Below are 13,806 nucleotides of genomic sequence, written 5' to 3' on the forward strand. Positions count from 1 at the left end.
TACAACTGTTTTACTTCATTATTTTACTTCACTTGGTTGCCCGTGCAATTTGATCATGCGTGAGTACTTTGCTTTTTCCTTATTTCATAGATTATTCTATATTATTATTTTGTTAGCAATTTTATTACTTTGCATAAGCTCAATATTCATTCATTCATTCATTTTCCCCCGCTTATCCGTAATTCGGGTCGCAGGAGCAGCAGTCTAAGCAGGCCCCCGCCTTCGACTGCTGCCCAATCCTCACAGCAACGTCCCTTAAGGTCCCTCCTGCAGGTGGTGAGCCCACGGGAAGGCGGCCCCACGTCACCCCGACGTCACGGACCTTAATATTTCCCTTGTAAGGGACCCCCGGAGCATAGAGGGTTAAGGGCCTTGCTCAAGGGCCCAAGAGTGGCAGCTTGGCGATACCGGGGCTCCAACCCCAGACCTGCCGATCGGCAACCCAGCGCCTTAACCGCTGGAGCCACCACTCCCCCTCCATAAGCTCAATAGTATTTTTTAAAATATATTCTTAACTTTATTACTTTGATGGTTTTAGTAGGCTGCTTAGGCTTTCCACAAATGTGGTAGATTTCACTGAAGAGGTATCATTCTCTTTTTTGGCCTGCACTTGGGGTGAGCTTCATGGAAGACGTTCTCAATCCGCTTTTATGACATTTATAATAAACTTCCTCGTTCAGGATTCATGCTGTTTGTGTGTTATTTTCGCCTGTGTTGGGTGGGGCCCCTTTTTCATGTATAGTGAGTGTTATGGGCACGTTCCTATGGGTTATGTTTACTCAAGCATAAATAAACTACTTTTTAATCCTACACTAAATATGAAGGAGCTAGATTATAAACGAAGAGCAAGATTTTAAATTCAATGTGCTGTTTAACATGAAGCCAGTGCAGCTGTTGAAGAGCAGGAGATGTGTGGTCCATTGTAGGAGTTCTTGTGAGTATTCATGCAGCTCTGCACCAACTGTAACTTATGTTTCTGGGGAAGACCCAAAAAACATTTGCAATAGTTAAAATGTGCGAGTTGACAAGAGTGTGAACTATAACAGCAGTGCTCCTCATTGAGAGGGTCAAGAGGAGGCGATTTATTTTATGGATGTGATAGCAAGCTGTCTGGGCGATCTTGTTAATATATGCTTCAAAAGCTCTTAACCTGTGTTGAAAGAGCAAAAGTAGAACTGTCAATACACATAGAGAAACTACCAGTCAGATCGATTATTTTTTTGTTTCCCACAAGGAGTATTTCAGTTTTACTACAGTTAAGTTTAAGAACATTATTTAAGAACCAAGTTTCAGACAGTTGAAAGAGAAGATGGAGGAAGGTCAGAAGTAGGTTTTGAGGACAGATAGCACTGGGTGTCATCAGCATAACAATGGAATTGAATATCATGTTTCCTATAGATACTTCCAAGTGGCAATAAATAAATGATAAATAGTAAGCGGCCTAGAGCTGAACCCTGCGGGACACCTGCAGTGATGCATAAACATTTGGACTTGAACTGGCCTAACTGAACAAATTGAGTGTGACCTGAAAGAAAAGATGTAAACCAAGCCAAGGAAGTATTTATCATAAGAGATAGTGTTAAATGTTGAGTTTAAGTCGAGAAGAATTAAAATAGACAAAAGTCCTTAGTCAGTCTCAGTACTATGGTGAGAGCAAAGGTCTAATTGGAATTTTACTTATAAGTTATTACAGATAGGTGATTGTGCACCTGAGCTGCAACTACCTTTTATAGAATTTTAACTAAAAATGGCAAATTGGAAATCAAAGTTATTTGGATGAGCACCTAGTTTCTTGAGTATAGAAGTTATGAATGCAGTCATTAAGTGAACAATGCCAGAGGTGAGAAAAGAATGCATGGTCTCAGTGATAAAAGTTAAAATGACTGACAGACAGACTTTTGACTAATCTAAAAGTTTTAAGAGGGTATAACTGACAGGCGGTTAATTCAGATTTCCGAATTACTGAAGCGATCTCATCTGCTGTAGGAAGTTAAAGGTAAAGAGACCAGCAGATATCGATGAATATTTTCTATTTTTGCAGTGAAATAAATGAGAAAAGTGCTGCATAATTCAAGTGAGTGCAACTGTATAGGTAGAGAATCAGTAAGCTTAGACTGCAAAAAGAGGAGAAATAAGTATAAACCAGGAAAGGATTATACAAATTGCATAATTTCTTTTCCATTTAAGTAATTATCTTTAACAAATAGCGGATAGTAATTCTTTCCCCCCTCTCTTTTTTTTTTTTTTTTTTTTGACAAAATAAATAGATGCGACCCTATACGATTGGTCGGTGGGATACGAGGCGTTGTGACGTCACCGTGTTGAAGCAAATCACTCTTTGAAATGTAACAGAAGAGGGAAAAAGTCGTTGCAGATACAAACCGTGTGAATGAACGCAGTTTGCACACCCACACACACACACACACACACACACACACGCGCGCGCGCGCGCATGGACGCACACACACACACACACACACACACAGAGCTCAGGTCTGTGTCATTAAGACTTGTGCGGCGGCTCTGAGGATTTATATTTGTGCGATCTGATTGTCTTGGTAAGTTTGCATTGTTCTACTTGGTGTTTATTTGATTTTTATTTGCTCTTCAATAAGATTGCAAAGTCTATTTACGTGAAACTGTTCAATGATATTTACACACGAGGAGTTATGCCCAATCAGTAGAGTAAAATAGAAGCAGAATTATGAATATAATTAAGCAGAATTATAAACCTTGAATAAAGTTAAAAAGATTATTTTAAAAAAGGTAATGATTGCATTATTATTATTATTATTATTATTATTATTATTATTATTGTTATTATCATTAATAACAATAATAATAATAATAATTACATAGATAGATAAATAGATAGATAGATAGATAGATAGTTAGATAGATAGATAGATAGATAGATAGATAGATAGATAGATAGATAGATAGATAGATAGATAGATAGATAGATAGATAGATAGATAGATAGATAGATAGATAGATAGATAGATACTAGTGAACAGTAGTACTAGTAGAAAAGTTCTCCAAAATGCATATGCAATGCAATGCATTTTTATTTGTATAGCGCTTTTAACAATGAACATAGTCTCAAAGCAGCTTTACACAGATAATGTGGTGATTAAAAGTGAATATGTTCTTTATAAGTAAGTTTATCCCTGATGAGCAAGCCGGTGGCGACTGTGGCAAGGGAAAACTCCCCGAGATGGCATAAGGAAGAAACCTTGAGAGGAACCGGACTCAAGAGGGAACCCATCCTCATCTGGGTTGCACCGAATGTCCATTTATTACAGATATACGATGTTGCAGGGTGCGGTGATGGTGATCAGAAGCGAATTGTAGTCCTGAGTCAATGTAGCAGACTGTTGATATTAACTACAGATGTCTAAACACAAATCCTATGTATTAATACAAACTGCTACAATGACTGCAACTGCCATATACAGTTCATTGCATTCAATAGTCCATCAGTGAACAGCTGATAACCTCAACAATGGTGGAACTATAATGACTGGACATTCGGTGTCACCCAGATGAGGTCGGTTTCCCTTCTGAGTCTGGTTTCTATCAATCCTTAAATCATGTCAGGGAGTTGTTTCTTGTTACTGTTTCTACTGTTGCCACTGGCTAACTCATTAGGGATAAACGTATCCATTTCTGATGTTGAAATGTATATTTGTAATCTGTTTCATTCTGTACAGTTGCTTTGAGACTATGTTATTAAAAGTGCTATTCTAATAAATTGGAACTTAAATGAAATTTAAATCTAAATCTACTTTTCAGTAGAATGATTTAACTAAAAAATGCTAGTGAGAGCTTTAAAACTATAACTGATGTCTCTATATAAACAAAAAAATCTATGCAGCATTGCTCGGGTTTTCATTACAAAGTCAATTTGTGTTACACAAAAATATGACACTTGTGTCCTCAAGTGGACAAGAATAGAATAACAAGTTAAAGCAGTTGCATATAAAACTAGGCAAAACGAGAATGTTTTTGTATAGCATTTTTTAAAGTATTGATTTTTTTTGTTGTTGTTATTTTTCCAAATTAGGTTTCACAAATGTCTTCAGCCATTTTTGTGATGTATTCAAACACAACAGAGATGTCTTTCTACAACGACTCCATGGGTAATGGGTCTGAGGAAGAATATTATGATGACTACGATGATGTGCACGCAGAACTCAGGCAATCACTCAACATCATGTCACTTATAGTCTACTGTTTAGCTTTCGTGCTTGGAGTTGTCGGGAATGGCATTGTGATCTGGGTGTCTGGATTCAAAATGAAGAAAACAGTGAATACAGTTTGGTTTCTCAACCTGGCAGTAGCAGACTTCCTTTTCACTGCCTTCTTGCCTCTCAGTGTGGCTTACACAGCCATGGGCTTCCACTGGCCATTTGGACGCTTCATGTGCAAGCTCAACAGCACACTCAGTTTCCTTAACATGTTTGCAAGCGTATACATCCTAGTGGTGATTAGTGTGGACCGTTGTATATCAGTTGTGCGTCCAATATGGGCTCAGAACCATCGAAGTGTCAGTTGTGCATCCGGACTGAGCCTTGGTGTCTGGCTATTTGCTTTACTCCTAAGCTCTCCTTATTTTGTCTTTAGAGACACTGGTCCAGACTACAATAATCCAAGCATTATTAACTGCTTTAACAACTTTGCCTTTTCTGATGATTATCTGAGCAAAGAGGTGGTGGAACTCCGCCTCCTGCGACACCGTGCTATGATCATCACACGTTTTCTCCTGGGGTTTGTAGTGCCTTTTTCAATCATCGTCTCCTGCTATGCAATCATCATCCATCGCCTTAAAAGAAACCGTTCAATGTCTGGTCGCACAGGGCGACCTTTTAAGATCATTGCTGCTGTGATCACAGCTTTTTTCCTATGCTGGGCTCCGTATCACATCCTAGTGCTGATCGAGATGGCACACCACATGGCCCCCCAAAACAGTCCCACGCTGGAGCATATAACTACGATTGGCATTCCCATAGCCACTAGTTTGGCTTTTCTCAACAGCTGCCTGAACCCGTTGTTATATGTCTTCATTGGTCAGGATTTTAAGGACAAGGTGCGAAAGTCTATCTTGAAAGTGCTGGAAACTGCATTCACGGAGGAGGTATCACGCACAAACACCTGCACAAACTCTGTGCTCAACACCCGCATCAAAGATCAAGGAAGCAAGTCCTTTTCTGATGTAGAGCTGTAAAAAAAAAATGATAAAATATCCTTTGTCCAAGGAGATGGCATACTTCATAGCAATGCTGGCAACTATAAGAGAAAAAGTCAGAAATAAAAACTGCAAGCTGCAAACACTTTTACCCATCACTAACTATAACAAAAAATCGAACAGCAGTGCAGCTCAATCTCAGCTCAAAAGTGGGCAGTGCCCAAAATCTACTGCAGGAAGACGAATGTTCTTAATGTTCCTGCTACTGGAGCAAAAAGCTACAGAAATTTTCATCTAAAACCTTCAGAAAGGCCATTAAATCTTTTTTTCTTTTTTTATATCATTATCTAAAGATCAAATCTTATTTTTCTTATTATGTCAAAATGTCTTATTAGGTATGTGTGATGTACATCAACTTTAAGCACATACTGTATGTTTCTACTTTAGTCAGGGACTAACACAAGTTGAAATAGCCTGGGCAATGATAGAGTTTCATGATATACTGTATTATGTATTCCACTTTAGGACCAATATGATAGATCTTATCTATCTAGCCTTTTGTTCATCAGCTCTGGGCATTATCAAAATTAGCGTTCATCCCTTAAGAAGACCCTTAAGAAGAAGACGTCTGTAACTATACTGTCACAGACATTATAGTGGTCAATATTCGAAGGACTGATAACCATCTCACTGTTTATCACGTGATGTTTGATAAATGCTGTATTTGGTTTGTTTCACATGACAAATGGTGATCAGACTGTTCAGAATTGGGATGTAATTAATAAAGAATCACCATAATATATGACAGTGTGACACTCAACCACAATCATTTTTGTGAAATTGAGATTACAAGAAAAACTTCCATTGAAGATGTTGATTTAGAAACTATTGTTGACTTGGATAGATGTCAAAAATAAATGTGTTGATAGACAAAACAAACATACACCTTTCTACTTTTGTAAATGTTTTTGAATAACTTGTTAACAGACATTTTATTTGTTCTGTGCTGGTTAGAAATTATTAAATAAATCACCAGCAATCATGTAAACTGGAACTATATTATTTTTGTGTGTTTTAATATGATAGTTGGTGTTATAATAAACTGAAAATAGAATGTTCTCTGTTCTCTGTACTCTGTTCTTTGATCTTCTGTCCTCATCATAATGAAGATTTTTAAATATGGCACTTGATTACAGATACTAATTATTGTAGTATATTTTCTACTACTAATAATATATATGTTATATCCATGCCTTGCTTGCTATACTTTGGTGTAATAAATGTAATCCTTCATTTGTCATGAGTTCATGTAAAAATATATTGCACTACTTTTGTAAAAAATAAAAAAAATCTTTTTGCTGAATGTGCTTTGTGGTTGTTAAATCTAACAACATTAAAGACGACAAACAAAATATTGATTTTCTTCTTAAGTATAAATCTGATGTGTATCATTTTGCTACTACATAAAGAAAAAGAGGGTTTGGATAGGTGCGATGTGCTTTAAATTATTTTTGTTTTTTAATGCTCTCACCAAGAAAAGTAGAGCACAAGGATGGTGACATTCAATTTTTATGTGGGGAAAGTCCCCATTCAATGTCAATAATAATTACATAATATGGCCTCCACCCTAATTTTTCAGCAGCTTATAAAATGGCACTTGATGCATCACATGAGTATCCTGAAGTAAAGCAGGATAGCAGGAAACTCAGGATTTAATCTTTTTTATGAGAATTTTAATTCAATATTTTTTGATTAGTTGTTTTAATGAAACAATGGCTACATCTTTGGGTAATTCCACAATGATTTTCCTATAAAAAACACTTCCTCTCAGACACCCAGTTTAGCTTTAAATATCCGGTTGGCCAGGATTATCAGTTATTTTGTATTTTTAATCGATTGCTTTTGTTAATTAACGGTTTTACTAAGATTCTCTCAATCCTGTCATTATATAAACTAACAGCTAGCACTTCTTCTTCTTTTTCTTCCTCTTCTTTCGGCTTCTCCCATTAGGTGTTGCCACAGCGGATCATCCTTCTCCATACCCCCCTGTCCTCTACATCTGCCTTTTTCAATCCAACTACCTGCATGTCTTCCCACACCACATCCATAAACCTCCCTCTTGGCTTTCGTCTTTTGCTCCTTCCTGGTGGCTCCATCCTAAGCATTCTCCTACAGATATACCCCATGTCCCTCCTCTGTATTTGTCCAAACCATCTCAATCGTGCCTCCCTCACCTTGTCTCCAAAACGTCCTACATGCGCGGTCCCTCTAATAAACTCGTTTCTAATCCTATCCATCGTTGTCACTCCCAATGAAAACCACAACATCTTCAGCTCTGCTACCTCCAGCTCCACCTCCTATCTTTTACTCAATGCCACTGTCTCTAAACGATACAGCATCGCAGGTCTTACAGCTAGCACTAATCATGCTAATTGTGAAAAGTAAATATCACTAAATTATGTCAGGTTGGCTCTTCATATCTTCATATCATTATCATTACTAATGCCATAATACAACCAGTCTTAATTTATTCACAGTAATCAGTGTCAGAAAAAACTTGCTTTTTGGAATGGATACAATGAACAGGACATGTTGTGAACATCTTGTGTGATTTTATAAAATTATAATTTTTTTTTAACATGTTAAATCATTTAAAATTGTTTGTTATGTAACAACTGATAATCACTGTAAATATCTTTAAACTACTGTGTATTAGCATTATTTTATATTTATTTGATAGAAAAAGTCAATAATTTTAAACCTTCAATTATATAGTCATGTTAATACTTGTAATTAGATTTTGTCATATTGATTTATTATTATACTGGCAGTATTAAATAGCTATTGGGTAAGAGTATACAATGACCTTCACTAATATTGGTGATTTTGATGTATGTTTTGGATCATTGTCCCTGCGGGAAAGGCCAACCGTGACCCATTTGAAGATTTATGGCAGACCCGTGCAAGTCAGGTGTATTTATTTATGTATTTATTTTAATTTGGTGATATTTGATAGCTTCAATGATGCCATTTATCCTAACAAAATATCCATGTCCTCTGCAGAACAAATACATTAGTGAGCCACCACTATAGTAAACCGTGTGCATTAAGTACTTTTCAATATGGCTACATCCCAGTGTGTGCCAAATCAGTGTGTTTATTGACAAAAAGCTCTATTTTGTTTTCATCTGACCATAAAACACAATCCTAGTTGAAGATTCAGTAGTGTCTAGCAAACTTACATTTGTGTTTGGATAAGCCTTTTTTCTTTTTTATTAAACGTTTCCAAACAACTTGTAGGTAACATTGGATTGTAGTCTTGGAGACTCTCTGACCCCAAGACACAAATAACTTCTGCAATTCTCCAGCTGTGATCCTTGGTGATTTTTTGGCCTCTAAAACCCTCCTCTTCACAGTAAAGTGTCCTCCAGAAAAATTGGAATAGAAAGACCAATTCTACCATTTTTACTATATTTTGCAGAATTTCAGCTTTCATTTACTGATAAATTAAACAACTTAGAACATGAAAGCTTTTGTTTAGACCCACTAACCAAAATAATATAGGAACATATGACTGAAAGGTGTTTCTTTGTTGGCTGTCTTCATAGATTGGTTGTTTAAAAAATTAATAGCTCAGAATGTTTACTCTTGTTTTAAATCTATAAGTTGAAGACCAAAGTGTCATAGGTCATGTTTTATAATAATTATGGATAAGTTAGCATTACCGTTGGTAACGCATTAACATTGCTAATGTTGGTAAGAACCACATTACCCATTACCCATCACCCATTACCAGGAGGCACCAGGCAAAATTTATATCGGAGGCCCTTAAGCTTACTTCCTTCCACCTTTCAGTGTAAATAAAAAGCACTTGAAACAAATACAATCTCTAACCTTTTTATACAAAACCTGTTCTTGGTACTTTTCAATATTTACGGAAATGTGAATATGAATGAAATTTTAACAGTTGAAGGTCAACAAGTCAAGTCAAGTCAAGTTTATTTGTATAGCGCTTTTCACAACAGACATTGTCTCAAAGCAGCTTTACAGAAAACAACAGTGAAGGTGAATGGTGTGCGTTTGTCCCTGATGAGCAAGCCGTGGCGACAGTGGCAAGGAAAAACTCCTTTTAGATGATATGAGGAAGAAACCTTGAGAGGAACCAGACTCAAAGGGGAACCCATCCTCATATGGGTGACATCAAGAGTTTGATCATAAATCTTTCAACAATACAGAACAATTTGTGATCATCATAGATCCAGCATCAGCTTCTCCATGCCAGGGCCTTTAAACACTCGGCATCTACTTCTCCATGATCATCCATAGGTCCATAATCTTCACGAGGTGGGACTGGAGCTGGCCAAACCTCAGGATGCCTCGGGATGGGGAGAGAACGAGAAGCAGTGGAGAGGAATTAGCGTAGCTGCTGTTCATGATATTAACAGCACAAGTTGATAATGTGCATGTGATCATATATTCTGGAGCACAAGGTTGTGATGTGATGTGTGTGATGTGTGTGATGTGTGTGATGTGTGTTATGTGTAGGCTTTGCTAAAAAAATATGTTTTTAATCTACACTTAAACTGGGAGAGTGTATCTGAACCCCGAACACTGTCAGGAAGACTATTCCAGAGTTTAGGAGCTAAATGTAAAAATGCTCTACCGCCTTTAGTGGACTTTGCTATTCTAGGAACTACTAGAAGCCCAGAGTTTTGAGATCTCAGGGAGCGTGACGGATTGTAGCGTGTTAAAAGACTGGATAGATACATGGGAGCCAAACCATTTAGTGCTTTATAAGTGAGTAGCAGTAGTTTGTAGTCTATTCGAAACTTAACAGGAAGCCAATGTAGGGACGATAAGATTGGGGTTATATGATCATATTTTCTTGACCTAGTAAGAACTCTTGCTGCCGCATTCTGAACTAACTGAAGCTTGTTTATTAATGATGCAGGACATCCACCTAGTAATGCATTACAGTAGTCTATTCTAGAGGTCATGAACGCATGGACGAGCTTCTCTGCATCAGATATAGATAACATATTTCTTAGCTTAGAAATATTTCTAAGGTGAAAGAAGGCTGTTTTTGTAATTTGATTGATGTGATTTTTAAAAGATAAGTTGCTGTCTAAAATAACTCCCAGGTCTTTTACCGTTGAACTAGTAGTTACAGAACAACCGTCTAAATGCAGGCTGAGATGCTGGAGCTTCTGTGTACTATTTTTTGGGCCGATGAGCAAAATCTCCGTTTTATCAGAATTTAATAGCAGAAAGTTATGGGTCATCCAATCTCTTATTTCTTCAACACACTCAGTTATGCGAGCTAATTGAGCTGTATCGCCTGGTTTGGATGAAATATATAGCTGGGTATCATCAGCATAACAATGGAAGCTAATTCCATGCCTTCTAATAATATTTCCTAACGGAAGCATGTATATTGTGAAAAGCAGGGGTCCTAGAACTGACCCTTGTGGCACGCCATAATTTACTAGCATTATCCTGGATAGCTCTCCATTTAAATCTACGAAATGGTAACGATTGGACAGGTAGGATTTAAACCAGCTTAATGCCTGTCCCTGAATACCGATGTAATTCTGTAAGTGATCGAGGAGAAGATCATGATCTATAGTGTCGAACGCAGCACTAAGATCTAGTAAAACTAATAGGGAGATGTAGCCTTGGTCTGAAGCTAAAAACAGGTCATTAGTGATTTTAACTAGAGCAGTTTCTGTGCTATGATGGGGCCTAAAACCTGACTGAAACTCTTCAAACATATTGTTCTCCTGCAAGTGGTTACATAACTGGGCAGCGACAATCTTTTCTAAAATCTTAGACATAAATGGGAGATTTGAAATTGGTCTGTAATTCGATAGCGTGTTTGGATCCAGATTAGGTTTTTTAATGAGGGGCTTAATAACTGCTAACTTGAGGGATTTAGGGACATGACCTAATGATAGTGAGGCGTTAATAATATTGAGAAGAGGCTCACCAGCTGTATATAACACTTCCTTCAGTAGTTTAGTGGGAATTGGATCTAACTGACATGTTGTTGATTTAGCTTTCAAAATAGCATCATACAGCTCTTCCTGTCCTATACATGTAAAACAGTGTAGTTGTGGGGTTGTAGGTGTCGGGAGATGCTGTCAGAGGTTGAACTGCCACAATTGTTTTTCTAATGTTATCTATTTTTTCAGTGAAGAAATTCATAAAGTCCTCACTACTAAACTGTGATGGAACACATTTTTCAGATCCCCGATTTGTTGTTAATTTAGTGACTGTACTGAAAAGGAACCTGGGATTGTTTTTGTTATTTTCTATGAGTTTGCTCAGGTGTTTAGCTCTAGCAGTTTTTAGCGCTTGTCTGTAGCTAAGCATACTGTCTTTATACGCAATTCTAAATACCTCCAATTTAGTTTTCCTCCATTTTCTCTTTTCAGATTACGTGCTGTTCTCTTTAGGGCATGAGTATGACTATTATACCAAGGTGCAGGTGCTTCTTCTCGAAACTTTTTTAACCGGATGGGGGCAACAGTGTCTAAAGTGCTAGTGAGGATAAGGTCTATGTTGTTCGCCATCTCATCAAGATGATCAGCAGTTATGGGTTTAATGTGAAACTGAGATAAATCAGGCAGGTTATTTATGAATCTGTCCTTAGTGGTTGGAATAATAGTCCTACCAAGTCGATACCGTGGTGAAACACGGTTAATCTGCTCTACCGGTAGTGTGTACAGTATGAGATAATGGTCTGTGATGTCATCACTCTGGGGTAAAATATCTATATCAGTGACGTCTGCTCCGTGGGATATTATTAAGTCTAGTGTGTGGTTAAAACGGTGGGTTGGTCTGGTGACGTTTTGTTTAACTCCAAAAGAGTTTAGTAAATCGACAAATAATAATCCTAGGGCATCGTTTGCATCATCTACATGAATATTAAAATCTCCTACAAGCAGCACTTTATCAAAACTGATCAAGAGGTCTGAGAGAAAACAAGCAAACTCTTGAAGAAAATCAGCGTAGGGTCCTGGGGGTCTGTACACGGTGACCAGAGCGAGTTTTCTATGTATGTCTGAAAGTGCAATTTTAAGAACGAGCACTTCAAATGATTTAAAACTGAATCCTAATCTCTGACTAACATTAAGAGAAGCACTATAAATGGTTCCTACACCCCCCCCACGACCAGTCTGACGGGGCTCATGCTTATAAACATATCCTGACGGTGTAGACTCGTTTAGATCCATATAATCACCTGGTTTAATCCAGGTCTCAGTGAGACAGAGTGCATCGAGATTATTATCTGTGATCATCTCATTTACAATCAGTGCTTTGGGTGCAAGTGATCTAATGTTTAAAAGACCGAACTTTAGAACTTTGTTGTGTTTGTTTATCTGGCATTTTTCAGTTTTAACTGCAATAAGATTATTTCTGGATCTTGTGTATGTAATTCTTGGTTTTACTACCCGAGGAATAGATACGGTTTCTATAAACTGGGCTGTGTGTGAACTTGTAACTGTTTGGTCTGTAGCATGCGTGTTCTTATAGTTGAAGATTTCTTGATGTCTTACCAGTCAGATGGTGTGAAGTATCCTAGAGATGTTATCTGATAGCACTGCTGCTCCAACTCTGCTGGGGTGCAGGCCATCAGGGCGGAAGAACCCAGGACGCTCCCAGAAACAGTTCCAGTTATTAACAAAGAGAAGTTTATGTTCTCGACACCATGACTGTAACCATTCATTTAGAGCTAAAAGTCTACTAAACTTCTCAACACTAAAAAAATGTAAAAGGAAAAAAATATGAAAGGTCATCAAGACCAGCCCTCCATATTATTCTTATCCTTGGCCATGTCCACTTGATTAAAACGTGGTGGCGTTTACTTCTTTTGTAACAGAAACCCAGAGGAACCAAACGCACCTGAATGTAGAACTGTTTCCAAGTTGGGGTGTAACTGTGCAGATATTGCTCATATTAGACATTAGACAATTACAGTGATATAGTGTGAATTATTGTGCTGTAGAGCTACATTTCTGAGAGAAGTGGAAAATAAATGGTTTTCTGTAAGTCAAATATAAATAATGGAAGTAAGATGTTTTATGGACCAGTGGTTGACCAGGCCACAATAACAGTGCAGGTCCAACCCACGGAGGATACTGAGGACCAGGACATGGTTAATTCTTTCTGCTCCAAAGTTTAACCCTATAGAGAAAAATGTTCAGTAAATTACTAATAGTAGAAATTAAGCTTTATAATGTAATATGTAATTCATTATAGTACTGGTATTTTACTTTTATAAAGAGGTCAAATGTTTTCTCTGGGATTATGGTTGAAGAACAGTACAGTAATAATGTTGGTAAATTACAGTATGTAATATTATTTGTAAAGTACAGTGCTGCAATATTTGTAAAAGTTTGCTGCTATAATATAGCTGGCAAATGTTCAGTGCTGTCATAATGTTGGTGAAAGTATGGTACTGTAATAATGTTAGTAATAATATAGCACAAACTTAGCTCAACTATAAGTAGCTACAAACACACAAAGTCAACAATATTTGGATGAGTTACAGGATTCTGTAAATGTGGCTGAGGAGATGATTCAGGAGCCTGTGGATTTTAAAACTTAACTGAAGG

The 13,806-nt window shown here is 37.3% G+C and overlaps 1 protein-coding gene across 1 annotated transcript; it reads left to right on the forward strand.

The window, feature by feature from the left end:
- Positions 1 to 2,329: 2,329 nt before the first annotated feature.
- On the forward strand, positions 2,330 to 6,551 carry fpr1 (formyl peptide receptor 1). Its single transcript, XM_083538241.1, has 2 exons — positions 2,330 to 2,558; positions 4,067 to 6,551. Exon 2 carries the CDS (start codon positions 4,076 to 4,078, stop codon positions 5,225 to 5,227), a length of 1,152 nt encoding a protein of 383 aa, XP_083394367.1. The 5' UTR covers positions 2,330 to 2,558; positions 4,067 to 4,075; the 3' UTR covers positions 5,228 to 6,551.
- Positions 6,552 to 13,806: the final 7,255 nt, after the last annotated feature.

The sequence above is a fragment of the Silurus aristotelis genome (genome assembly GCF_946808225.1).
Source record: "Silurus aristotelis genome assembly, chromosome: 1".
Taxonomy (NCBI): Eukaryota; Metazoa; Chordata; class Actinopteri; order Siluriformes; family Siluridae; genus Silurus; species Silurus aristotelis.